The 20,986-nt window shown below is 43.4% G+C and overlaps 1 protein-coding gene across 1 annotated transcript in view; it reads right to left on the bottom strand.

Annotated features, from left to right (window-relative positions):
• The window catches only part of spred1 (sprouty related EVH1 domain containing 1), a 65,907-nt gene extending 48,305 nt beyond the window's left edge, over positions 1-17,602 (bottom strand). The window contains exon 1 of the mRNA XM_083632656.1: positions 17,475-17,602. Within this exon, the coding sequence (XP_083488782.1) occupies positions 17,475-17,506 (32 nt within the window). The 5' untranslated portion in view covers positions 17,507-17,602. The remainder of the gene's footprint in view (positions 1-17,474) is intronic.
• Positions 17,603-20,986: the final 3,384 nt, after the last annotated feature.

The raw sequence follows: 20,986 nt of genomic DNA, 5'->3' as shown, positions 1-20,986 counted from the left end.
CGCATCATCTACAAAACCCTCCTGCTCGTCTACAAGGCCACCAACCACCTCGGGCCGACCTACCTCCGGGACCTCCTCTCCCGCCAAACCTCATCCCGGACTCTCAGGTCTGGCAGCAAAAATCTCCTTGCAATTCCACACACAAGGCTCTCAACCATGGGAAATCGTGCCTTTTGTGCACTGGGGCCATGCCTGTGGAATCTGCTCCCAGGATCCATCCGGGCCTCGGACTCCCTTGCTGCCTTCAAAAGCAGCCTAAAGACGCAGCTTTTTCATGCTGCGTTCGACTAGGGCCTGTTTTTAATCCTTATTTCTCTTGTGAAGCACCTTGAGATGTCAGTTTGATTTTAAAGTGTGCTATACAAATACAATTCATTATTATTTATTATTATTAACTAACATTGTCATGCCATCCAGCTAACGTTAGCTAGAACTATTGTCTGCTGCAGCTGTAGCCTTGTCTCCTGCATACAAAACCCTAACCCTACAAAACCATTGTCTGACACATTTTAATTCCATCTGTTTGGGAGTCATGCCAAGCTAAACCAGCTAACGAAACAGAGACGCAGACCGCACTGCCCCGGCTGCTCTCCTGTGTTAGTTAGCGATAATAACAATACGACTTCCAGTCGGATATTTTCAAAATAAAACGATAGTAGTATAAAGAAGTATAAAGCACACAGAAGCCATACGAAACGTTTTCTTTTGGTATCTCCGTCTTTCTGTGTGTACATGATGAGTTTGACAGCGCGCTGTGGCACGCACACTCAGAAGTCAGCGCCCGGCACCCCCCCCCCCCATTTCAAAAACTCAATGGATCTACACGAATCACGAATTTTGCCGAAAGCTGACAAGTTTGCACCCCTGCAAACCCACCCCTCGAATCCAGACTCTCTTTGACCTTCCTATCCCTCCCTAGCTACTTGAACTTTGACCTTTGACCATCAAAATCTAATGTTCATCCTTGAGTCCAAGTGGATGTTTGAGCCAAATTTGAAGAAATTCCGTCAAGGCGTTCCTGAGATATGTTAATGAGCATCAGACGGACAACCTGAAGACATGCTGCTTCCGGCCACGGCCATCGCCGGCGGAGGCATAAAAAGTTTTTCCTTGCATCTCCGCACAATTCTAATTCACCTATCGCTAATGATTAGCGATGTGCTGCTCACTCAGACAAACAAACAGCACGCTGACTAGAATAAATGTCAGCCGTCACTGTCAAAGCTATATCCGAAGAGGCTCTTCACAACTTTTTGAGAGCGGATATCATCAGGCATCACAAGGACTTCATTAACTCATTCACCGCCAGTTTAGGACTGCCAATATTTAGCACAGGCCAAAGATTTTCATAATTGTTGGTCATCTTTCAAGACCCACAGTAAATTATCTATTAGCACCAGAGTGATTTGCAATACCTCAAAATGAAGATGTACGTCTCTGGGTTCACCAGGGGAAAAAAAGTGAGCTTTTAGCATGTTCTGTACTCTACTTATAGCCATTTATATACACCCTGTTTTCCCCCAAAATGTCTCTCTGAGAAAAGAAATTGCAGAAAATGGCATTTATGTATTTATGCACACAATCTCATGCAGAACTCGCTCTCAATTCTTTTATTTTGAACTGTATTGACATCAGACATGTAAATATTATTCGTTAGGACACAAATGACAAAAAAAAATATATATATATATATATATATACACATGAAGTGCTTTTTTTTTTACATTCAACAATACAGTTTACTCGGTGTGAGTGAGTGTGCAGACAGACAGACAGACAGACAGACAGACAGACAGACAGACACACCGACAGACAGACAGACAGACAGACAGACAGACACACACACACACACACACACACACACACACACACACACGATCCCCCTTTTAGATTTCTAACCCCACATATGATAAGCAATAACCACGCCCTGTGGCGCTGGGATTGGCCAGGAGCAACACTGGAGGGCACGCAGCCCAGCGATTACATGAACCAACTGAATAGCTCTTGAGAAAGGACAGCGGGCTGCTCTGACTCCCGCTTCTGCCTTGTGCCTTGCTGTTGTGTGTTTATTTTGCACCCTTCCTCGTCCATGTCTCCCTGTCATATCCCCTGCTATCTGATCGTTCCCGTTTTCCCCTCGGCTATTCAACACGTCCTCACCGCCCTCGCAAACTGATCGATCATTTCCTCATTCCTCCGATGATCAAACACATCTCTTGATTACTTTCTCCCGGCTGGCACAGAGGAAGGCGACTCCAGCTCGTGCAGCGCGCCGAGGCGCGTTTCAATGGCGTTTCTCCTGTCTGCACAAGGAAGCGTTACCAGTTTTCTGCTTTTCCTCCTGCTCAATTTCAAAACAACAGTTGCGGTATGTGTTTGTTCACGTGTTGTCTTAGATGATAGGGACCTGATACCATGTGACAGGCTGGGGAAGTGTTTAAACTACGCCCTGCAGTAATAAAAACAAAAACACGTCAAACACGTCATTGGCGGGGAGGGCTATTTCTGATAACACGTCAAAGACGTCATTGGCGGTGAATGAGTTAAGGGGGGGGGGGGGGGGGGCTGGGGATGGATGTACTCCAGATATAGCAAAAAGGTTTTCACGCTTGAGGGAGGTGGAAAAGTTGATGTATCGATAAAAAGAAAATGCGATAAGTGCAGTGGAAACAGATTATAAATTACTAATGATACATTCGGCATCATGGCCACTTATCCTCACATACTGTACCTACTAGGGATGGGCGCGAGTACTCGGGTACTCGAGCACTCGTTCATAACGTCAGTATTCGAGTAACGTTTCTACTGTTCGGGTACTCGCCCCACTCCCCACCCCTTTAAAAATGGTCTAAGATCTACTACACACGCATCGTCATGTGGATCTGGCAGCATGAACTGCACGGGCGTCAAGTCAGCCAGAATGTACAAGTACGTCATCCGCTTTGTTGCTTTCAAAATAAAACGCTTATTGTAACGTAACCTTATTTATTTTGAGTAATGCGTTACAGCCACAGTTTCACGCCATATAACACAACGAGTATTTTGATACAAGGTTTGCTGCTTCATTCGTTGAAATACTTTTTCTCTTCCAACGTGCATCAATAAGCTATTTACTTTTGTTTAAGTAACATTATTTTGAAAGTTTTAACCGGAAGTTTTCCAGCTCATCCCAAAAATTGTGGCTGGAAATATTCTCCCGAATGAGACGCACGCTTCTACATAGCGCACGCCCGATAAAACTCATTCAAAACATTGCACTAGTTTACTGACTACACTGTCGTTTCCCATAACGTTAGTCACAAGAAATGTGGAGAAAGAATCACTTTTTGGGAGACAATCGCTTCATGGTGATCACTATTCAGCTGCAGCTGTAACGTTAATCACACTGGTCAGTTTTCACTTTTTGGCAGAACACCGGACCTTGTAATCCGTGGATTTACGTTAATGTAACAGTGATCATAAAGTAAAATGGATGATACTGGACAATAACCTGACATTGCTGGACAATGGACATGGAAATGCCTTCGCTTGTTTCACAACGTGTCTGCTCCAAAGCGCTAATGCCATCCATCCAACCATCGGAGATAGACTACTCTCTGAGGTAGGCTTTAGATGTTAGCTTTAGCATCACCCAATATCACTCAGTTCCTCTCCTGACAAAAAATGCTCCAGGTAGCGCTTTTTCCATGCAAAAATGCAAACGTAATGTGTGAACAGCCCCACACACAGCTGATTACCCCTGCTCAGTCATTACCATAGTAATCAATCACACAGACCCCCCCTCCTGCGCGAGTGCTCGAGCACTCGTTCATAATAGAAGGAGAGTACTCGAGTATTTAAATTGCTTAAAATGCCCATCCCTAGTACCTACCAAGACTAGATTAAACCTATTTAAACCAACTCTTTAGATAGTTGACTCTTCCCATTTGTTCATAGCCTCCTATCTGGAATGAAGACCTATCAAATGCTATGCAAATTGTTCACCGGCAACCAATCAAATTCCATGGTCATAGTGCCTCTGCAAACATTGTGCAAAAGTTTTAATAGGCTATTGTGTTTTGTTTTGTTTTGTTTTGTTTTGTTTTGAGATACTGGAACACTATAAGTTCATAATTGTTTTCTCTGCTAGTTGGCCGGTGGCTAAGCTAGTAACATGCTAACCTAGCAAATCTGAGGTGGCTTGCTACAGTTGCTTATGGTTATACTACAGCTGCTAGAAGGCACTAAATGCTGAGGAATAAGCTGCCAATGATCGTTATATTGTTATACTGTTAACTGTTTCTGTACTTGTAGAAATCGTTATATTCTTAACTGTTTCTGTACTTGTAGAAAGATTGGAACCTTGAAACTATCTCAAGAGCAGTTTTGGTCTCACGTCACGTCACGTGCAGATTCTTGTCTTATAGCATGGCAGAAGCATACTGGTATGCTACATTCAGATTCAGAAGGTTCACAGTAGTAGACGGCTGTGAAACAACAAATTTACAGCATGACTGTCTTAACCTAGTTTCATATTTTATACATATTCATTGTTTCCCTCAGATCATAATTGGAGCTGTCATGAACGGCATCATTAATCCCAAAAATAAATAGATCTTGACTTTCTCATAACTCCTCACAAATCAATGCATCCAAAGAGTCCTTTGGTCAGATTGAATGGCGATGAAATCCTTCCATGATATTAAATTTGGTTGAGCTGTGTGCATGCTGCTGTCCGCCTGAAAGATGATGCTATGCCATACTGGCTATAGCATATTCATAGCCAGCTTTGCTCAGGATGCACACAAAAGCAAGTCGTTCTTTGCATAAAACAGCCACTGGTAATTCTGATTTCAAAACAAAAACAATTTCATATAACCAGAATTCCAAGGACATTAATGCCAAATAGTTTCTTGTGATTTGTTCTGGTCTGTAACATCACTGAATGAGCGTGGTTTATCAAAAAAATAAGCACTTACAATGCGTAGTATTAATACCATATTTTCTTCCATAGAAGCAAGACTTTCTTCTGAGTTTAATCTGTCATGCCTCAGAGCTGTTCTGATATTGCCTGCCTATATTACAAAATTAGCATTGTGCACAAGAGCAAACACAGGCTGATCACCACTGCGATGTAGGCTTAACACCCAATTATACTCTACGTTAAAGACGGAGAAGGAGACGGACAGAGCCTTCTGTCTGTACTCTGCGTTCATTACGTGCGTTTTCTGTCCGTCATCTGAAAGCTTACGGATACGCATGAAACGGAGCAAAACCACACACACACTCATGCATTTGACTCTCTACTGCCCACTGGTGAATGTATTGCTTAACATGATACAAATGTGAAAGACGCATGTAAGTATGTGGGCAGTGACGATAATAACGTTTGAAACGGATGCAGCTATTTACGTATGAAAATGGAGTATAAATGAGCCATTATGCTGACCTACAGTGTTGACTGATGCAAGTAGGCCAAACTGACTGCTGCAAGGCTAGGCTAGGTCACAGGCAGTTTTATGATGCTTACATTTATTAGCTCATACTTTTGGACAGTTTGCTCTCTCACATGCTGCCCCCCGGGCTTAGACAAGGGCAAGTGGTCCTGGGAGAATGACAGAAACAACAACCATGACTAACTTCCCCCTAGCGACCTCCGGGCACCCTTCCTGCTTACACCTTCAAACACAGCGAGCAACAGAAGTAGAACGTAGACTTGTTAAAAAAAACAGCATTTTTGGGCAGTAGCGGGCAGTAAAAGAGGGAAACACTGCGGCTGTTGCACCCCTCTACGGCCCCAATAAAGGATGCGGATGGTGGGTGCAGGAGGGGCTGTCAGTCAGCCAGGGGTCCCTGGGGCTAACAGAAGGCAGGCGGTAGTGTCGCTCAGCCATGACCAGGGCACAATGACCAGGGCCTGACCCTACAGACCTACCATCACACACATGGCAGCAGAGCCTGACCCTACAGACCTACCATCACACACATGGCAGCAACCATGACAATCACAGGGAGGGGGGCTGAGCCCGCGAACGGAAGTGTAAGTGAATTACGTGCATTTGTGCAAGCTAAAATAAGCCTTTCTTAAGAGTTAAAGAAATGGCAACAGCAAAGCATGAACAAAGCATGGGCCCGCAAAAGGAAAAAACTACTTCATGAAACTACAGACAATCAACTAACAACTAACTATCAACAACAATAACTAGGCTGAGTGTAGCAGATCCTTTCAACAAAACCAACAGGGCAGGGACACAAAAGAGTCGATCTGCTTCTCTTCCTCTCCTTTTTATTCAGATGTTTCCTTTCTTAGGGTAAAAACACTGTGCCAAAAAGATATTTGAGCTCGACCTGCTGAACACACACACACACACACACATGCACACACGCGCGCGCACACACACGCACGCAAACACACACACACACGCACGCAAACACACACACACACACACACACACATACACACGCACGCGCACGCGCACACGCACACGCACACACACACACAGTCCAGAGCGGGATGGAGACAAAGGCTGGCCTCCGCGCCCCTTGCTGGGAGCACACAGTCCACTGGACACACAATTGAGAGCGGAAGCAGATCAGCTGGCCTGGGCCCGCAAGCAGGAGAGAGGGGAGGGGGGAGGGAGACAGAGGGAGGGAGAGAGAGAGAAAGGAGCCCCCATTCCAAATTATTCCAAGTTATTCTGCTGGATGACTGACTTCATTTCCGACCAAAAGCAGGAGAGGGAAACAGAGGGAGGGGTGGGAGGAGGGTGTGGACCACGGTGACATGGTGTCTCTTTCTATTCACAAAAAGGATGTGCACAGGCTTACCCTATATGCTGTTTTTGGCATCAACACAATGGCAACTAAATACATCATATTTTGCAAAATCCCTAAGAGAATGAACAATAATGTCCCACCACTCCAGCATCATACATAGAAGATGAAAGCAGAAACACCTAGAAACAGATCAGCTTGACATTAGGGCTGCAACTAACGATTATTTTCAGTATCCATCAATCTGTTGATTTATTTTCTCGACTAATTGATCAAACGTTTGGTCTATAAAATGTCACAAAATGGTGAAAAATGTCGATCACTTTTCCCCCAAAGCCCAAGTTGACGTCCTCAAATGTCTTCGTTTGTCTTGACCAACACTCGACAACCCAATCAGTTTACTATCATATAGAAGACTAAAGAAACCTGAAAATAATCACATCTAAGAAGCTGGAACAAGATAATTTTAGTATTGTTTTTCCTTCAAAATTAGTCAAAAAGGATTAATCGATTACAAAAACTGTTTGCAATTAATTTTCTGACCATCGATTAATTGATTAATTGAGTAATTATTGCAGCTCTACTTGACACGAATAAAAATTATAATCCTGCCTCTACTTCTCTTATAATGATATCAACTAATGTTGAAGGTGAATACACTGAAAACTGGAAAGACATCATAGGCCTTGGACAGGACACACACAACAATGCAGTGGATGGTGTACAAGAGGGTGAGAGAGAGTGGAAGAGAAGAGGAGACAAGAGAAGAGGAGAGAAGATGAGACAAGAGGAGAGGAGACAAGAGAACAGGAGAGCGAAGAGGAGAGAAAAGCAGAGAGGAGAGGAGACAAGAGGAGAGGAGAGACAAGAGGAGAGGAGAGGAGAGAAGACAAGAAGAGAGGAGAGGAGAGGAGAGAAAAGCAGAGAGGAGAGGAGAGGAGACAAGAGGAGAGGAGAGGAGACGAGAGAAGAGAAGAGAAGAGAAGAGAGAAGAGAAGAGAAGAGAAGAGAAGAGAAGAGAAGAGAAGAGAAGAGAAGAGAAGAGAAGAGAAGAGAAGAGAAGAGAAGAGAAGAGAAGAGGGGGTGTGATGGGGGAAGCACGTGTGAGCCAGGCTGCTCCAGTGTGTGGTGGAGAAGGGGGATCCTGGGACAACCATTTCCTAAGCTGACAAAGTGGCCGTTTGTCTGCTGCTCGGGCCCATGGCTCACTGGGTTCCAGCATGCCATCATGCTCTGCTCCTGCCTCAGCCCTGGGCTTCCCACCCCCAGAGGAGAGGGGAGGGGAGGGGAGAGGGGGGAGTGAGAGAAAGACAGAGGGGGGAGAAGAGGGGGAGGTGGAGAAGGAAGAGGAGTGCAGGGGGAGAGCAGAGAGAAAGGATGTGGCCTGAGCCCTGGGTGTTCGCCAAATCGCCCTCCCTTCCCTCCTCTCTCCGTCTCCCCCTTCTATCCAACCCCTCCCCTCCCCGGCCGCCTCTCTCTACACAATGGCCGCTTCTCTGCTGAAATTTCACGTTATTGGATCCCGGGCCGGGAGTTTTGTGCTCCCACAATGTCCAGGCAGTGGAGCATGCTGCAGGGGAGACACACTCTGCAAGCTAAAGGCTGCAAAAGCATCCCTCCTGTCATTAGCATCAGAAAAGGAGAGAAAAGTCTCCCCCTCTTTTCTAGCACCCCCCCCCCCCCTTTCCTCCCCATCTCTCCCCTGTATCAAAACCGGAGGAAGGCTGTCAAGCTCGGTCAGGCTCCGCTAGACCACTTTGGCTTCTAGGACTTGACGGGGGGGGGCGGGTGGGGGGGGGTGTCATTAAAAAATCATTGGGAAAATAAACACAAGCTACTTATCCCAATCGGATTCTATAGATTATCCTCCGAAAGGGGAGCAACCGCTAGGAAATAGGGGGGTGGAAGACGGAAGGGGGAGAAACTGCTACTCCGGCCGGTTGTGACTCATTCTCTATGCTTACTAAAATGTCTGGGTACCTTCCACACCGGCTCCACAGCTGTTATCAAAGATCAAATATATTGTCTTTAAATCTGCTTCACAGCTCGAGGCTAATCTAAAAATACAATTTAGACCTCTGCAGCAATCCAAGGCTGTCATGATATAATCGCGTAAGAAGAACGTGTCCATCCATTTGAATGCGACCAAAAACTGATTAAAATACCATAATATTTCTAGTGTTCTCTAAAAAAATGTAAGTTAACAAATGGTAACTTGGAGCTAAAATGCAAGTCAAAGGGTTCGCTACAATTGTGACTGCGCCTCATTGAGGAAATACATAGCATGCAATCTGGGACTCAACCGTCGATTCCAGCAGTGCATCTAATCTGAACGGTGCAAACTAGCTAGCCAATTAGCCACGGTTCACATCCCCTCAATAACCGGTGGCAAACTCAAGGCCACAGACATCCCAAAACAAACAGCCAACATGACCTAACATGGATGCAGTGCAAATTATGACAGAAGGCCACAACAAGACACTTTTGAAGGGGCTGTCTGTTAGCCATTAATAAAACAGCACTAATGATGGGGAAATGCCTACAGAAACACCAACAGACAGACAGACAGACAGACAGCGGCACTAGCCTGCTATATTAGCTACAGTGAAAAGCAATATATGTTGGCTATAGAAAGAGAAGTGAAAGAGAAATTTGCCCTATCTCCTCTCAACACCTCAGGCTGGTGGTGAGTCATCTCCCTCACAAGAACATTCAGCTCAGCTACCAACAGACTCAGAAAAAAAAATGAACAGGCCTGCTCTGCCGCTGCACTGCACAGCAAATCTACACTTCAAGTTTACAGAAATATGACCTAGCATGGAGGCAAATTAACTGATCACAGTCCCTTCTGGTAGCATCCAACGCAGACAGCAGTTTAGTAGGCCAAATTATCCCATAGCCCAAATCAAAGATAGACCTAAACCAGGATCATGAATGTCAAACTGCTCACTCAGACAACGTTTTTCTAACATTGATTTTCTGCCTTGCGCCGATGCTAACCAACCCCTCCATTACTGGATTGGGCCCTGCAACCCCAACAACAATGTTCTGGGTGCCGCTGCGCCGTGGCACTATAATAAATCAAAAGAATCCCATATGTGTATCAAACGCCAAAAAACTATTCCCAAACATCAATCAAAGCCACATATTGAGATGATCTTAATTTGAACCGCAAGCATTTGGAAAATTAAAACCTTGCGCTTGCCATTACAGAAAAAAGAGGAACCACAAATTTGGACTGCTGCGGCGTCTCGGGTCTGCTTTGATGTGAAAGTAGTCCCCAGGGACCCGGGCTTCTAATCGTCATAGTTACTGCAGAGACTCTGAGACTGAAGGGGGGGGGACTGAGGGGAAGAGGCGGCTGTCTAGCTGTGGGAGGAACCATCAAAACATCTCAGGAGCAAGCTGGGAAGGAGAAACCACCAAACCATGATGATGGTCCATGGCTGTTAAGAGAAACAGCTATGAAACAAGTTGTAAACTATCACAGCATGCCCTGTTGTTGAAAAAAAGGCCATCATCATCGCAAGTGGCAAAACAGTAACATCATCATCATCACCGCACTCTGGTGAGCTGTAAAAAGAAAGAAAGAAAAAAAAAGACAAACATCAGAAACCAGCCAACTACACTCGTCCATCTTGAAAATCACTCATGTTCACATTCAAGTACGGTAGGCTTCCTTCCTTGTCCATGTAACCTCTGCCCACTCTAGAATTTGGAAGAATCAACAAAGCATTTCCTAACCAATAAAAGCCTGGTCTACGTTCTAAAAATGGCAACTGGGCAGAACAAATTCTGATCAAAAAATGTACTGAGCAGATAAGCATCCTTTGTCATATGGGCCTAAGAGATTCTTCGTCTTTCCTAGTTGAAAACGTGACTTATAAAATTGTTTATTTGATAAGACAAAGTTATGTTTGCATAAATTTACTCATCTAGGCTCCGGGCCGGGGCCAGGGCCAGGGCCGGGGCCCGGGGCGTATCTTTCACAGAGACACATGCCAAATGTTCCCAGAGAAATCAACACATGAGTGTGCGGTGCACAGACGCACACACAGAAAGCCCTTCCTGTTTTCAAAGCGTTTGGAAACTCAATCAAAGACACACGGTTTAGGATTTACATCTGTGCCCTTTTATGTCTGTGGCCTCGCAGGAAAGAAGCGTCTCTCAGCCCAGCTGCAGCAAAGCGCTCACAGCAAGGCTCCCGCATGCAGGCAGCACAACAAGGCCCGGCCTTCATGCTCCCGCATGCAGGCAGCACAACTGAAAACAATATCCACAATTCAGACACTTAGTGCTAAAAGCACTTCTTAAAGGCATTGAGATATGGTCTGTGAACATCAGAGGCCCTCCTCCAGGAAGAAAAGAGACATGCCCATGCTATCTGCTGTTGAGATAGACAAAGACAAAAAAAACTTGGGAAGGTTTTTAGCCTAGGCCCAATAGCCTACATACAAAGCCCAAAGGCAGAATAGGCCTACACTAGGACGTGATTGTCTTAGAAATAAGATAAATGGTTTGAAATATGCTCTAAATACACTGCTGACATTTACACCAGTTTATGTCTGCTCCTAAAATACTTGAAGAGGAAATGAAAATTATAAGAGGGAAGTGGCTCGGGTTTAAAATACACAGAATCCAGGCCCAAATCTGGCCATGGGAATGGAACAGTCCACCACATTCATACAAGGCCTGTTGAGTTTGTTGGCTTGTCTCAGTTACAGACTGTCCAAGTCCTTTAGTTTTATAGGGGATCGTTGTCATTAATCATGCAAATACATACAACAGTCTCCAACAGAAGGAACAGACACGAGATCATAAACAGAGCGTTTGTACACAAAGTCACTTCTACAATTATGCAGATCACCTACAGCACATGGAAGAGAGAAATCTGAACGACTCCAGTAAGAGAAGACAGATATGATAGGAGCCCAACAACGCCTCATCAAATGTGAACACAACATGTCTCACAACCAGTAGTAAGTATAACCGACAAGTCTTAGCCCAAGTCAAATGTTGTTACAAGTTTCCTTAAGCATATTTGTTAAATAAGAAATTCCAATACAGTCTGTGTAGGCCACTGTGGTCACAAGCAATAACTTCCGCAAACGAATACAGAAGCAAAACCAAAGATGTGTTATTTGTCAAAGGTAACATATGCCAATAGCCTAGCCCTAGACTGTACAAGCTAGTAAAGCTAAGTGTTCATGGAGGTCATATTCAACAACTGGCAATCACCCCCAAATAATACTATCTATAAAAAGGTCCAGGAAATGATTTTCTAACATAAGGGCTGCAGGATATAGGCAATTAGCCCAGCTGTAAAGCACTAGCCTTAACAGCTGAAGTAGTCGTCTGCCTTTGTTGTTTCAGGACATGATGGGGTCTGTTTCATGGAGGCTGTCTGCCTTTGTTGTTTCAGGACATGATGAGGTCTGTTTCATGGGGGCTGTCTGCCTTTGTTGTTTCAGGACATGATGGAGTCTGTTTCATGGGGGCTGTCTGCCTTTGTTGTTTCAGGACATGATGAGGTCTGTTTCATGGGGGCTGTCTGCCTTTGTTGTTTCAGGACATGATGGGGTCTGTTTCATGGGGGCTGTCTGCCTTTGTTGTTTCAGGACATGATGGGGTCTGTTTCATGGGGGCTGTCTGCCTTTGTTGTTTCAGGACATGATGGGGTCTGTTTCATGGGGGCTGTCTGCCTTTGTTGTTTCAGGACATGATGAGGTCTGTTTCATGGGGGCTGTCTGCCTTTGTTGTTTCAGGACATGATGGGGTCTGTTTCATGGGGGCTGTCTGCCTTTGTTGTTTCAGGACATGATGAGGTCTGTTTCATGGGGGCTGTCTGCCTTTGTTGTTTCAGGACATGATGGGGTCTGTTTCATGGGGGCTGTCTGCCTTTGTTGTTTCAGGACATGATGAGGTCTGTTTCATGGGGGCTGTCTGCCTTTGTTGTTTCAGGACATGATGGGGTCTGTTTCATGGGGGCTGTCTGCCTTTGTTGTTTCAGGACATGATGGGGTCTGTTTCATGGGGGCTGTCTGCCTTTGTTGTTTCAGGACATGATGAGGTCTGTTTCATGGGGGCTGTCTGCCTTTGTTGTTTCAGGACATGATGGGGTCTGTTTCATGGAGGCTGTCTGCCTTTGTTGTTTCAGGACATGATGAGGTCTGTTTCATGGGGGCTGTCTGCCTTTGTTGTTTCAGGACATGATGGAGTCTGTTTCATGGGGGCTGTCTGCCTTTGTTGTTTCAGGACATGATGAGGTCTGTTTCATGGGGGCTGTCTGCCTTTGTTGTTTCAGGACATGATGGGGTCTGTTTCATGGGGGCTGTCTGCCTTTGTTGTTTCAGGACATGATGGGGTCTGTTTCATGGGGGCTGTCTGCCTTTGTTGTTTCAGGACATGATGGGGTCTGTTTCATGGGGGCTGTCTGCCTTTGTTGTTTCAGGACATGATGAGGTCTGTTTCATGGGGGCTGTCTGCCTTTGTTGTTTCAGGACATGATGGGGTCTGTTTCATGGGGGCTGTCTGCCTTTGTTGTTTCAGGACATGATGAGGGCTGTTTCATGGGGGCTGTCTGCCTTTGTTGTTTCAGGACATGATGGGGTCTGTTTCATGGGGGCTGTCTGCCTTTGTTGTTTCAGGACATGATGGGGTCTGTTTCATGGGGGCTGTCTGCCTTTGTTGTTTCAGGACATGATGGGGTCTGTTTCATGGGGGCTGTCTGCCTTTGTTGTTTCAGGACATGATGAGGTCTGTTTCATGGGGGCTGTCTGCCTTTGTCGTCTCAGGACATGATGAGGTCTGTTTCATGGGGGCTGTCTGCCTTTGTTGTTTCAGGACATGATGGGGTCTGTTTCATGGGGGCTGTCTGCCTTTGTTGTTTCAGGACATGATGAGGTCTGTTTCATGGGGGCTGTCTGCCTTTGTTGTTTCAGGACATGATGGGGTCTGTTTCATGGAGGCTGTCTGCCTTTGTTGTTTCAGGACATGATGAGGTCTGTTTCATGGGGGCTGTCTGCCTTTGTTGTTTCAGGACATGATGGAGTCTGTTTCATGGGGGCTGTCTGCCTTTGTTGTTTCAGGACATGATGAGGTCTGTTTCATGGGGGCTGTCTGCCTTTGTCGTCTCAGGACATGATGAGGTCTGTTTCATGGGGGCTGTCTGCCTTTGTTGTCTCAGGACATGATGAGGGCTGTTTGGGAGGAATGTGTTTGGGAAGCTGGCCGGCAGGAATGAGGAGAGCAAAACAGCCCTCAGGTGATAAGATCATGACACCCACATTGGCAGATAAAACACTGAGCTGTCAAATCAATCACACAGATAGGAAGAGGACACAGAGAGGGGGGGAATCACTGATGATCACCTGACTGGCAACAATACTAGAGTACTGCAGGAATCTAAAACAAGGAGGCCTGGGCCTATGCATGTTAAATGGACTATACAAGCAAACTGACCATCAATAACAGTGTATAAGGCCTCTATGAATTTTAGCAAAGTCATTCTGAAGGCTCATCTTGACTAAACCCGCAAAGACTACCTGTTTGATTTCTAGTTTCTTTGTAATAAGGATCGTGTTTTTGGAATTATAAACTCGAAACAATACATTTGATATGTTGATTGTCATCACAACACAACACAACACGACACGTAATATGGAAAGAAAAACACTTTTCACATTCACTATACAAAGGCAGTACACCTAAATAAAGGTTAATTACAAGTAGTACACCTAAATAAAGGTTAATTACAAGTAGGAAGACTAACAGTAGGACACTTACACACTTACAGACTACTGCATTCATTGAGATAAATATTTGAAATAAAATTCATGTTCAGCAGAGAAGCTACTTCTTGTGCAAACCCTCAAATCTCACACTCCCACGTCTTTCCTGCATGATCATAGTTCTTGTCTGCAAAACTAGCATTAGTCTTACATCATATTCACACCAACACACACCCCAGAGCGGACACAAACCAAAATTTGACAAGGCTCTATGCGTCTCTATTCATTACAACCTTGTAAACATAGGCCAAGTTATACAGTATGTTCTCAGAAAAGGGTGTGCTGTGTGTACACCAGCTTGGCTTACCACCTATCAATCAAGCTAAGCCACTTTAGGACTACGCTATCTCACAACACATCTAGTGGAGATTTTCAAATGAAATGTTTACAATGCACTGCAGGCGACAAAAGAGCCAAATTAATTTTTCCCCTCATTACACTTGTACACAGAAGTGAAAAGTTAAAACATTATCAGGGCGTATGCAAACAATTTTCGTCAATTAAACAGAAAGCGATGAGAATGCTCATGGTTTAGCAAATAGCTTTCAAATATGAGATGTCTAGTCGTTACAGCAAAACAAAAACAAAATAGACTGTGCTATAAAAACTAAAGTGAAAGTCAAGAGATCAATCTTTAAAGATTAGTGTATGACAGGAAACTTGAACAGCTCATTATGTTACTATATATACGGGATACGTAATGGTGAAAAACATGTTGGCCACAATTGCTGACACTCTCCACTAAGAAAAAGTCCAATGAAACCCTCTCAGAGAGCAGAAGAATATCTGAATTCTTTGTCCCCAGGAAGAGCATATTAAGGAGAGTGGCTTCAGCAAAAACAAATGGCTCAGGCAATGCTTGGTATTTCTGTTCAGTCTATGTCTATGAATCATACAATAACCAGATAGGTGGTGGAATCATAGCAACGACAATGTTTGGATGTCTTTAGCCATCTTAGCTGCCTGCTGCCATTGTTGAGTCTGGAATAAACCCACCATATAGCTAGGCTGCACACACCACTGATCTGTACCCCATGACAGTGGTTCCTAAAGTGCGGTCCGGGGGCTTCAAGGGGTCTAGGGTTCCAGGGGGTCTCAGCAAAATCAGGATTTTATTTATTTTTTATTTCAGTATTATATCACTCCCAACAGCTTAGCGCGATGAGAACATGTATTCATATGACTATTCTAATCTGCCCACTGGCATCAAACAGCAATGTTACACTAGAGACTACACTTCTACACTCAATTGTAACTAATTAGAAAAGTCTGCTCTGATGGGGCTCCTAAGGACAAAATCTCATCAAATGGGGTTCTGGTATAATGTAGGCCTATATCTATTTAGGCCCCCAGCCCCCCAATATAAAAGAGTATGGAAAACTCTGGCATTATTATGTTATATAACAACTGACATAAAGAGTATGGAAACCTCTGGCATATGTTATATAACAACTGACATATATAAAAGAGTATGTAAACCTCTGGCATATGTTATATAACAACTGACATCTAGCTAGTTCAAGGACAAAGCCCCATGCATTAAATCAATCAGCCTCATAAGCGCCAGATAAATGAAATTAGGAAAACCATGGAGTCGAACATTAGACCGTGACAATGTGAACGGTTCAAAAAGGCATGACTTCCTCTATGCAAAATAGCCTACATTATTACAAAAAAACTTTGAGAGAGTGAGGAAACATCGAATGAATATAAACATACACGGCACTTATTTCAAGTAGACTATTGACAGGCACGTGTCTTTTTATATGCAATAGGTTTAACAGTAAAATACAGGAAATGTGATCATTGTGTGATCGTCGGTGCAATGCGAAACAGTGTACAGTGCTGTGAATGGGCAGGCAGGTACTTTATGAATGGAGGGGATCATGTGACCGCAGCACCTCCCGAAGCAGATATTTCTCACTGACTGTCAACAAGCGCACACAAGGGATCAGCCCATTAAAACAATACGAAATCGAGACTTAAAATGGGCGCAACGCTTACAAAAACACCTTACCGAGGAGATTACAATTGCAGTTACCGTATGTGGGTTCTGGGGTTTTCGGATGCGAACGTCTCCCTTTTTTAACATGTTTTTATGAATGGAGATTGTGATATGCAAATGAGTGTGATTGAGAAAAAATGGCATCTTCAGCTTTTGAAGGCTGACATTGCAGCAATCAGTTCGACGAGCATTTCACCGAAGATGTATAACGTTACCGACATGATTTCAAAAAATGTATCGATTATGTTATTCAGAACAAAATCATGGCGGAAAAAACAGCTATAATGTCTACCGTTAGACTGTCAAAAACAACGCTATCTGGTAATTATGTACTGACCAGATAATGCATATGAAATTGTATAGGCCTATATACTGGAATATTAGTTATTGCTGTCTACATAGTGATCTCATAACGTTATAGCAGCCTTATAACGGCCAATCTATACGTTACAGCAATAATACATAGCCTATGCTGTGAATGTCATTTTCGGATAAAAGCATTTATATGTGGGCAATCAAGATTACTCATTTGAATGAGGACTATTGTGAATTCCTACAGCACCCATCCAATTTAAATTAACAGCAAACTGATAACTTAAAGAATGGGATGCATTTTTTTTAGAATGGGCCTAACGTCATGCCATTGCTTGACAGACACCAATTCTTCTTAATCACATCAAATAATCCATATAGGGCTTTTATAGTAGCCTTCAAAACTACCCAAACAAAAAGATAAGGCCACATGTACAATCATTATTGTTTGTAAAGTAAGCTGATGACCAGACGACAAATGTCATTTACCGGGACAGTGATGCATAGTTGATCGACCAGCCAAAGCGTATAAAATCTTGAGATATCTCTATATCATGGCAGTTTTATGCTTCAACAATGGAGAAAATGTAACCAAATGTAGCAAAAGTACTCACTCGTTGTTTGGATTTGTTGAATCTTCACTCATTTTTTTCTCACGGGGATCCAAATCCTAGCAATAGCATCGACGACGCAGTCACGGCGGGATAAAATACCACAAATATCACCATTTTCTTTCACATGTGAAAATCACCCTATTTCGGATAATAAGTAAAGGGTGTACAACGGAGCATGCCTAACTAACGTCAAGCGTTCCTGTGAAAACCAAGAGAGCTAGCCTGACGCTAGCTTTGCTGGCTGGAACTAGCGTTAAATCGCGAGGAGGAATGACAATCGTTGATTCATTTTATCTTCCCTGGAAGTAAAATCCGACCACAACAAATCGCACATAGGCGTCATCCTCTTCGACAAACACAGCTCCCGGATACTCAAAAATAGGTATATATCCTTAACACATGTACAGATTGTTGTACAGACAGGGCAGGTTATTTGTGGCTGGCTGTAGCATCCATTCGCCAACTTCAGCTCCAGGACAACACTTGAAAAGCGCTGTGCAGCGTTGCTCCGTCAACGTGTCCCAGTCATTTGCAGTAAAGGCATCCGAAGCAAGAGAAAATGTTGCAGTTGTTTTCGATGTTGATATTGACACGCAAAGTAAAAATATATCGACTTGAATTTTCCTTGAGAAGTTGGTGGACATCTGCTTTAATCGAACTCCATTTTCAACTCGGGGGGAATGAAACATCGGAAAACTGGGCGGATGTGTCGACCCTCGCTTGAGAAAATTAGATCCTTCCGCGACGTAGCAAAAACATAATGCGATTACGATAAAAAACGAGCTCTACAGGCATACCATTTGTCATATTCTCTCGAAGAGTAGAGCATATCGTATTACTATAAGTTCCACCGAAACCATATGGCGCAAAATCGGAATGTTCTCTTCCAAAGTTGACTTAAAGTAGTCCCCGCACTTCCCAAAAGAAGTTTCCCTTCAATCACGCATTGATACATAGAAGAGGGAAGCGTCTGTGTGATAGCACGCAAAATATAGAAAATAATCTGCAGGAAGGACTAGTCTGTCACAGAGACGCAACCATTAATAATTTCGGTTGTTTTCTTTCATGAAAATGCTTTGGTCGACTGGCTCCTAGACGCCTTTAGATGTCTTTATGTGACACTGTGGGACATGCTGTAAATGCACACACCCGGACTGGTGCAGCACGTGGAATTACATCAGATCCCCCTTCATGATTTATGTAGCTAAGGTTGCATTTGTATTCCAGTTCATTCATCTATAGTCATATTGGCCTACTCATAAGCATGGCTGCTGCGGCACTGGGAATGAGCCTAACCGCTATATTAAAAAATAAAAATTTGCAATTTTATGAGAAATGTAAGATTTCGTTAACAACAATGCAACAACAATAATAATCTGATTTATACTGAAGGCTAGCTTTGATATGGCGGATTAAATAAAAAGATTAAGCCATGATGATTCACCAATAAACCAGTATTTATATTGGGGTCTAGCATAGAATGGCCTGGATGTCAGTTTTCTGGCCCATCACACACACGCACGCACGCACACACACACACACACACACGCACACACACACCACACACACACACACACACACACACGGTAACACGCATGCAGTTATCATGCCTGAGTCCAGTTGTTGGATGTAAGTAGTTAATCCCAAAAATAAAATTAAATAAAAAGTTGTCAGCCAACCCATGAACCATGACTCTTATTTGCAGAGTGTTAAAGCCTTGCATGCAGAGTGAATCCATGGCCTGGTTGCATAAGACTTAAATGCTATTGGATTTCTCTGCTGTGTGGAATGGCGAGAGATCGGGCTAAATGATTCTGCCGGTTTTGTCATAGTGACAGTATGTTGTGTGAGAAGTTTCTTTGTATTTCACTGGCTCTCATACAGCTTGTGCACAGCCTTATGTTGCAGCCATATAAAACATCCCTCTGTGTCAAGATAGCCTACATGCAGGATCCTCATCAATGCAGACCTAACACACTGTATAAAATCTCCCTGGGTGTTTGATTCATTTTCTCCTGCTTTGAAAAAAGTGTTACAGTGAATAGTCTACTATCCTCAGATACAATAGACCTTGATGAAAGCCTCAAAGGTGAATTTTCTGTTGAGATTCTTTTATCAACAACAATATGGATGTCACCCAACTCTGTGAATGCTTATTTAACTGTAGGACTATAGTCTGTGCTTCTAAAAAGTACCAGAAGATAATTGAGTAACCTTCCAGAAGATTCTGTCCTCTGCATGTGGCGACCAGTGTTGGACAAGTAACTCAGGAAGTGTAATAAGTTATTACTTATTACTCTTTTAAAAAGTAATACAATTACTTTACTTATTACTTGGTATCAAAACTTTAAGTAATTAGTCACAATACTCATTATATTACATGTTACTTTTGCTACCCCCCTTCCGAAAAAGTGACGTACAAGCTGTAGAGCAAGCTCCTTTTAGAACTGAATCAATTTTATTGGGAACAATAACTGCAACGCAGTAGTCTCACATATGACTTATCTCAACAAACACAACAACAACAAACACTTGGCCAGCGCTGGAGAAAGAAATGCAGTAACTTGAAGTTACTTGATTAATAACTGTAATACAATTACTGTTTTGGAAATTGTAATCCCTTTAGACTACTCGTTACTGGGGAAAGTAATAAAATGAGGCTACAGTAACACGTTAGTAATGCGTTACTCACGAACACTGGTGGCGACTTTGTCTCCACTTCTTCATTTTTGAAAGAGTATAGCTATATTGTCATGATTAAACTGACAAGTCCCAATAAAGTGCACCTTCTTTGAAATCAAGCAGAAGACACAATGAGCAACGTTGGCTTGCCCACACTAGCATGCTTCTATCCTTTAGAGTATTCAGGGTTCAGGAAGTCAACCTTCTTTCTCATCTCACAAATATGGATGGCAAAGTGCATTTCCTGGTTTTTCACACACAACAGATTGTGCTAAAACAAGGCGACAGGATGTTTAGCTTAACAGAGGCATCCCTTGAGTTCCTTCACTAAGTGCAATCAGGGTCATCACAATTCTCATGAGGATGGTTAAACAAGCTAACATTTCTGTATTGCCAACTACAACCACAGAATAAATGAGAGGATGTAGGCTATATATAATTTTAAGTCATCATTTTAGAACCAACAATTAGGACCAAATATTATTATGATTTGACTTGTTGTGCATATTGAAAATTGAGGCTTGACTTGAGACTTGAGGTTTTGACTTGAGACTTGGAACTGATGACATGAAGCACATTCGTGACTGATGTCATGATGTTGACCTTGTTGTTTGGTCTTTGATCCTTACTTTGTCCCTTGTTTATGTTGATGGTTGACTATGGTGCTTGGGTAGTTGTCCACAGATACGTGAGAAAAAATAGAATGTGTTTATAAAACAACACATTAGAATGTGCATTATAAATGCATTGTGGAGAGATTCATGGACAAATTAAACTGTTTTACAAGACAGATTGAGGTACGAGGTACTTCAAGCAGCGAAGTGAAAATT

The sequence above is a fragment of the Poromitra crassiceps genome, assembly GCF_964638095.1.
Source record: "Poromitra crassiceps genome assembly, chromosome: 3".
NCBI classification, from domain to species: Eukaryota; Metazoa; Chordata; class Actinopteri; order Beryciformes; family Melamphaidae; genus Poromitra; species Poromitra crassiceps.
Note: the sequence above shows the minus strand (reverse complement) of the source record. Positions and strands in the feature narration are given on the sequence as shown.